This window comes from Bison bison, unplaced genomic scaffold (assembly GCF_000754665.1).
Source record: "Bison bison bison isolate TAMUID 2011002044 unplaced genomic scaffold, Bison_UMD1.0 scf7180017864289, whole genome shotgun sequence".
Taxonomy (NCBI): Eukaryota; Metazoa; Chordata; class Mammalia; order Artiodactyla; family Bovidae; genus Bison; species Bison bison.
This window is the reverse complement of record NW_011494861.1, coordinates 10,931,377-10,938,118: the sequence shown is the minus strand read 5'-3', so window position 1 is coordinate 10,938,118 and position 6,742 is coordinate 10,931,377. Positions and strand designations below refer to the sequence as shown.

The 6,742-nt window shown below is 52.4% G+C and overlaps 1 protein-coding gene across 1 annotated transcript in view; it reads right to left on the bottom strand.

Moving 5' to 3' along the window:
• Positions 1-6,742, bottom strand: part of CFAP74 (cilia and flagella associated protein 74) — a gene marked incomplete at its 3' end in the record, with an annotated part of 88,613 nt that overhangs the window by 39,541 nt on the left and 42,330 nt on the right. The window contains exons 14-17 of the mRNA XM_010850216.1: positions 5,262-5,435; positions 4,816-4,934; positions 2,347-2,413; positions 1,872-1,961 (exon numbers count right to left, since the gene is read on the bottom strand). Coding sequence (XP_010848518.1) covers positions 1,872-1,961; positions 2,347-2,413; positions 4,816-4,934; positions 5,262-5,435 — 450 coding nt within the window. The remainder of the gene's footprint in view (positions 1-1,871; positions 1,962-2,346; positions 2,414-4,815; positions 4,935-5,261; positions 5,436-6,742) is intronic.

Here is a 6,742-nt window from a genome sequence, read left to right as displayed (position 1 = left end):
AATTGTATTTGAGATGCTGATGTTTTATAAGGATGGGTATTGAGCAATAGGAAATTGCTGCTTCATTCTGAAGTGGGCCAGGTAAGCAGATAGACAGACAGAAGAAGTGGCAAATGTTGACAGTGACTGGATTCAGGAAGTGATTATATGGATATTCTTTCTGCTTTTCATTAATACAAAAATTTTCTTAATTAAAAGAAAATATCAATTCCATGTAACAAAGGAGATTACAAACAAAATGAAAAAGCAGCTCATGGAATGGAAGAAAATCATTACAAATCACATTGATAAGAAGTTGATATCCAAAATATGTAAAGAATTCACACAACTGAATAGCAAAAATACAAACCAACCCAAACAATATGATTTAAAAATAGACAGAGGAATTGAATAGATATTTTCCCTAACAAGACATACAAATGGCCAACATGCACACGAAAGGTCCTCATGAAAGTATCACTGATCAGCAAGGAAATGCACATCAAAACCACAGCTCCCTGTTGTCTTGTATCGTTAGAACATCGTTGCTGTTTAATTGCTGAGTTGTGTCTGACTCTTTGCAACCCCAAGGACTGTACCCTGCCAGGCTTCTCTGTCCATGGGATTTCCCAGGCAAGAATACTGCAGTGGGTTGCCACTTCCTTCTCCAGGGGATCTTCCCAACCCAGGGATCGACCCTGCATCTCCATGTCTCCTGCATTAGCAGGCAGATTCTTTACCACTGAACCACCAGGGAAGCCATACCATTAGAATGCTGCTGCTGCTGCTAAGTCACGTCAGTCATGTCCGACTCTGTGCGACCCCATAGACGGCAGCCCACCAGGCTCCTGTCCCCGGGATTCTCCAGGCAAGAATACTGGAGTGGGTTGCCATTTCCTTCTCCAATGCATGAAAGTGGAAAGTGAAAGGGAAGTTGCTCAGTCATGTCCAACTCTTAGCGACCCCATGGACTGCAGCCTACCAGGCTCCTCCATCCATGAGATTTCCCAAGCAAGAGTACCAGAGTGGGTTGCCATTGCCTTCTCCGTACCATTAGAATAGCTGTTATCAAAAAGAAATAAGTAATAAGTGCTGGCAAGGATGTGGAGAAAAAGGAACCTCATGTACTGCTGGTAGGAATATAAACTGGTGATGCCACTGTGGAGAACAGTATGGAGACTCCTCAAATAATTATAAAGAGAATTACAATATGACCCAGTGATCCCAGGTCTGGGTATTCGTCCAAATGAATGAAACCAGTATCATCAGAAGAGTTGTCTGCATGCTCATATTCACTGTAGCACTATTTGCAAAAGCCAAGACATGAAAGCAACCTAAGTGTCAGGTCCATCGACAAATAGATGGATAAAGAAATTGCGGTGGATATAAAATGGAATATTATTCAGCCATAAAAAGGAAACCTTGCCATTTGGCACAATGTGAATGGCATTATGACACATGAAATAAATCAGGTAGAAAAGATGGGTACTGTATGATTACACTTATGGTGGAATCTGAAAAAAAAAAATGGAGCTCACAGATATGAAAAAAATAAACCAAACAGATTGTGGTTTCAGGCGGGGGTGGGGGTGGTAGAATGGGTAGAGGGATCAGAAGGCACGAACTCCAGTTACAAGCTCTGCGGATGTGAAAGCTGCATGGTAACTATAATTTACAAAAGAAACCCATCAGGTGACACCACAGAGCTTCTGGGAGGAGCAGGTCTCCTGAGACGAGCCTGAGGGTCTCCTCTGACCCAGGGGTCCTGCAAGCTGGATGCCACCCTGTGCAGACTCTCTGGAAGTTTGCAGCATGGGCGTGGGTACCCACCTCCCCAGACACCAGCCTCAGACCCGCCTCCCCCTCACCCCCGATGCTCAGCACAAACTCACAGAGCATTTCTTTGTTGAACATTTCAGTGGAACAGAAAATCCGCCTGTCTGAGCCAGAAACGAGACATTTCCTTCCAGATCTTTGTTTATCTAAAAAATAAAACCCCGACCACCCACACATTTGCAGCTTCCATGTGACACGTGCTATCTGGACAACCCACCCCCACTGCTGCCTAAGGAAGGGGCCTGCAGCCCATCCCACTGGACCCGCAGGCATCAGCAGTCACACTTGCCACCCAGGGATGCAGAAGGGCCTCCGTGTCACCCTGTCTGAGCTGAAGAAGAGTCTCCAGCATGTTTTGGAAATTAGCCAAGTGGAGGCCACATGCCACTCCCTCTGCATTACAGTGTGTCCTTCCTCCATAACAACATCCTGTGGAGCCTGTGGCAGCGGAGACCCCAATTCCACCCACCACCCTCTCGAGATAGTAGAAAACCCCTTTTTTCACAGCTTGGTTTTTGGACTGACACTCACCATGGGCTTGAAGGTGACAAGCACTTCGCAGGACATGCCGGCTGATAGTGGGCCTGGGGGGTCAAAGCTGCGGGAACAACAACGGAGCAGGGCTGAGCCTCCTGCCCTCATGGACCACAGATGGGCTGGAGCCATTGTCCCAGACAGCCAGTGCCTGGGCAGGCCATTGAAACCTCCTTCTCACCCTGTCCCGGGGGCTGAGCCCCTGCTGCCTCCCTGGGGCTCAGTCCACAGGAGATGCTCCAGGGACATCTGAGTGTCAGTTGTGTGAGTGAAGGAGGGGAGGGAGAGAGGAGGGAGGGAAGTGGGGAAAGGAGGGGAGGGGGAGGGGAAAGGGAAGGAGGGAGGGAAGGAGGGGCTGGCCCCAGAGGGTACAGATGCTATGGGGTGAGCAGTGGTCATGGTTCCCTGAGGGCATGAGCCAGGCCTGGAACCAAGGGTCTAGGACTTTGGTTTCAAGGTGATGGGCTGTGAGCTAGGCAGGGAGGTGGGGGGTGGGCGGGGACTGAAGGTGCTACATTCAACTGGAGCCATCTGAGCCCCACTTCAAGTAAAAGGATCAGGAAAACAGCCTCACATTCCCAGTGTTCTGGAAGGACTTTGAATTTGTCTGAAAAAAAGGAGCCCCCCACAAAATTGCTAACATGAAACACGAGGTCCATTTTCACAAAGTTGGATTTTACCTCTTGTACTTTGCTTAGAAAACACAAGCAAAAACTTAATATTAAAATCTGTCTCTGGCTGGCAGCATCCCAGGGGCTCAAGGCAGAAGTAGACCCGAGCTCCTCATGTTGGGAGGGAAGTGGTGTTAGACAAACAGAGTCCCAAATGGCATCTCATCAGTGGATGGGTCAAAACCCAGACCTGAAAGCTGTGCACAAACCAACAGGGACACGGCAAGGGGCAGGGCCAGACCCCAGGACCTCAGGCGGCAGAATTACTGAAGGGAGACTTTTACAGACGTGAGAAAAGAACCAGAAATATCAGCTGATCTGAAAGACAGCTTGGGACCTTCAGAAATGAGGAATATGGCAACTGGAATTGGAAATGAAATTAGTAATTTCAACAGCCGATTAGATACCATAAAAGAGAGAAGTGAATGGAGGGACAGACCCCAGAAACTTGCTCAGAGAGATGACGGCAAAGGCGGGGGGCAGTGTGATACAGGGGTCAGGAAGCATGGGGGTGCAGAGCAGACAGGTTTCAAGTCGAGCACAGAGGGCCGGTCCGTGAGGATGGATGGGGACAGTGTGTGAAGGGCCAGGGAGGAGGGATGTCCACAGTTGTTGGCAGAGCCTGACCAGGAAGCACAGGGAGTTCTAAAACGGCTCTAGGAGACAGCGATCCACAGCAGACACGGTGGTGGACATGCTGGACCCCAAGGGCCCGGCAACCTCATGGCGATCAGAGGAGGCTGGATAACCTATGAAGACAGGGGACTGGCCGGAAAGCCGACTTCCAACGGCAAGAGCATAAGCCAGCAGACAGGGAGGAATATCCTCAAGGTGTTGAGAGAAAAAGCTGCCCATAAAACATTCCTGATCCAGGCTGGGGAGGGTGACTTGGGGTGGCCGAGGTGATGTGACCAACCGACTGTGCACCCCCGCCCACTCCTCCAGAAACCACAGATCCACAGGGAGAACCAGCCACACGGAAAGCCCCAGTGTCAGCACGCCCGACAGTGGAGGACACGCAGGTGATAAACGTGGAACAAGGGAAGACAGAAAAGGGAGTGAAGATCCTGCATCTGGCTCACAAGCTGCACAGAATGGACAGTGAGTCCAATGGGGAGACTGACCAGAGCCCCGGCCAGCGGCACAGCCCTGGAAGGCACCGCAGGCAGCGGACAGGGCCTCGGAGGCTGCAGCACTCACACAGCAGGAGCCACGCACACCTGGGTACTTACAGCCCCGGGGACCTCCCCATTGATGATGAGGAGGAGCAGCAGAAGCCAGGAAGGGCAGGAGAAAAAACCCTTAACGAAGAAGTCAAAACGCTTAAAGAGCAGAAGAGAAATGGGCCCTGCAGAGAGACACAGTAACGGTCGTTATGAGGGAAATGAGGGAAAACAAAATAAGAAGGAAGAGAGGATTCCAGGGACCAGAAGGGATCACAGACGAGAGGATCTGGCTCAGGCATCCGCAGGGTCTCAAGAGAAGAAACCTGAAACTCTGGAGCAGACTGAAAATTTAAAGAGTTCAAGTACACAGTCCTGAAATAAAAAGACGGCTTTTTTCTTTACTTTGAGGAGGCACAAGGCCCCACAGGGAGCTCTTACTCAGAGCCATTGACCTCAAAACACAGAGGAGGAAATGTCAAGCCATTCATCAGGGAAAATGGGGCTGGCCTGAGGACGGGGGCCGAGACACTTCAGAAAATGCCCGCGGGCCCCAAGTGTGGTTCAAACAAAGAGGCTCTGGGAGCAGCTGCAGGGACTAAGGCCCGGCCCATGGCCGCCCCACTGCCTACTCCACGTGGATGAAGTCCTGCAGGCTCTCATCCACGCCGACCAGCTTGCAGTAGTTAATCGTGTAGGTGGCGTTGATCAGCGTGATCTTCTTCTTGTACACTTTGCCCACATCAAAGTCCTAGGTAAAGCGAGTGAAAAGTTAATACTCAAAGCTCTCTGGTGGCTGCTTCTCGGCACCTGACAGCCATGCCTGGGAGACCAGGACGTCTCCCTGGTCTCCCAGGACCTCCGCCTCGGGCAGGAAGGGGGTGCCTGGGGACCAGCGGGTGTGGGTCTCCCAGCAAAGGGTTGGGTGGTGCCTGGCTCCTCCAGGGGGACTGGGAAGTTGTGATGTCCCGGCCTCCCTAGGACCAGTGCCCTCCTGGGCCGGTGCCTGAGCCCTTCCATGGGACCCTGTCACCCTCAGTCCCAGGTGAGGACACTGGTACCGGGACTCTGGGCTCACCTTGAAGTGGATGAACTTGGGCTTGCTGTTGAAGGGGCACCCTCTGAACTCACGCCCTGATGCCACCTGTTTGTGGATCACCCCACTGCGTAGCCGTTGCATTGTCCGTGCCAGGATGTCCTTGTCCATCTTTGTTCCGCCCACTGGCTTCCGGTCCACATCCTCCTTGGATACCTGGGGATTGACAGGGCCATCTGGAAAGCCTGGCCAGGCCTCCCTGAGGGCAGCTGGGGAGTGAGGGACACAAACAGCCAGGGTCACTGAGGCCGCATGGGGTGGAGAGGGAGCCACGTGGGGAGGGGAGCATGCAACATCCAAGGTGGGGCACCAGCAAGGTGGTGGGGGTGGGGGACAAGAGGCTGAGCAGAGCCATCCACAATCTAGAGGATTTCTGGAAAATAATGGCAGAGGGGGGTTTTCTAGGTTTTTTTGTTGTTGTACAGTTGCTCAGTCGTGTCCTACTCTTTGCGACCTCATGGACTGTAGCATGCCAGGCTTCCCTGTCCTTCACCATCTGCCAGAGTTTGCTCAAACTCATGTTCATTGCCATCCAAGTATCTCATCCTCTGTTGTCCCCTTCTTTTCCTGCCCTCAATCTTCCCCAGCATCAGGGTCTTTTCCAATGAGTCAGCTCTTCACATCAACTGGCCAAAGTATTGGAGCTTCAACATCAGTCCTTCCAATGAATATTCAGGGTTGATTTCCTTTAGGACGGACCGGTTTGATCTCCTTGCAGTCCAGGGACTCTCAAGAGTCTTTTCCACTACTACAGTTTGAAAGTATTTTAAAATCAGGCCAAGAAAAAGTTTTTGAAAATTTCTACAGGAAGCAAATTTTTTCAAGTGGCACAAAGGTGCAGCCCTGACAGTCTCAGTGACTTAGACAGGGAGCCTCTGGGGGCCTGGCTCTGGTGCCGGGGCCGACCCAGGGACTGGCACCCTCCTGCCCTCGCACTCTGGGGTGGAAGCTGGCCTGCTGACTGGTGACCCCTGTGCAGTGACCCCAAGCCTGAGTGGGGTAGTGCCCAGCTCCGGCCCAGTCAGCCAGGCCTCCTCAGAACCAGCAGAACCAAATGGCTTGACCCTCAGAATGACAGGAATGAGTTTGCCCATAGATAGAGGTGACGCCTTCCCAGGTGGCCAGAAACAGAGCTGGGGCCAGCATCCTGCCACGTGCACTGGATACTTGCCAACTCCATGGCTCACGGAGCTATGCCTGCTGGGATGACCACTGCCCTGACAGAAGGCTGTCAAAGGAAGTGTGAGCAGGCCTTCCAGCCACAGGCTTCCCAGTGGTAAGTGCAGGAATCAGGGCTCACTCCCCCACCCTGAGCCCCAGCCTGCATCTGCTGTGTTCGGCCCCTGCCGGCCTGTGTGCTATGGGGCAGGGAGGCAGTCAGGAGAAGCCGCAGAGCAGCACCCATGACCGAGGCCCCAGCAGTCATCAGGACGGGGTGAGGGTGGGTGGGGGAGACGGGGCTG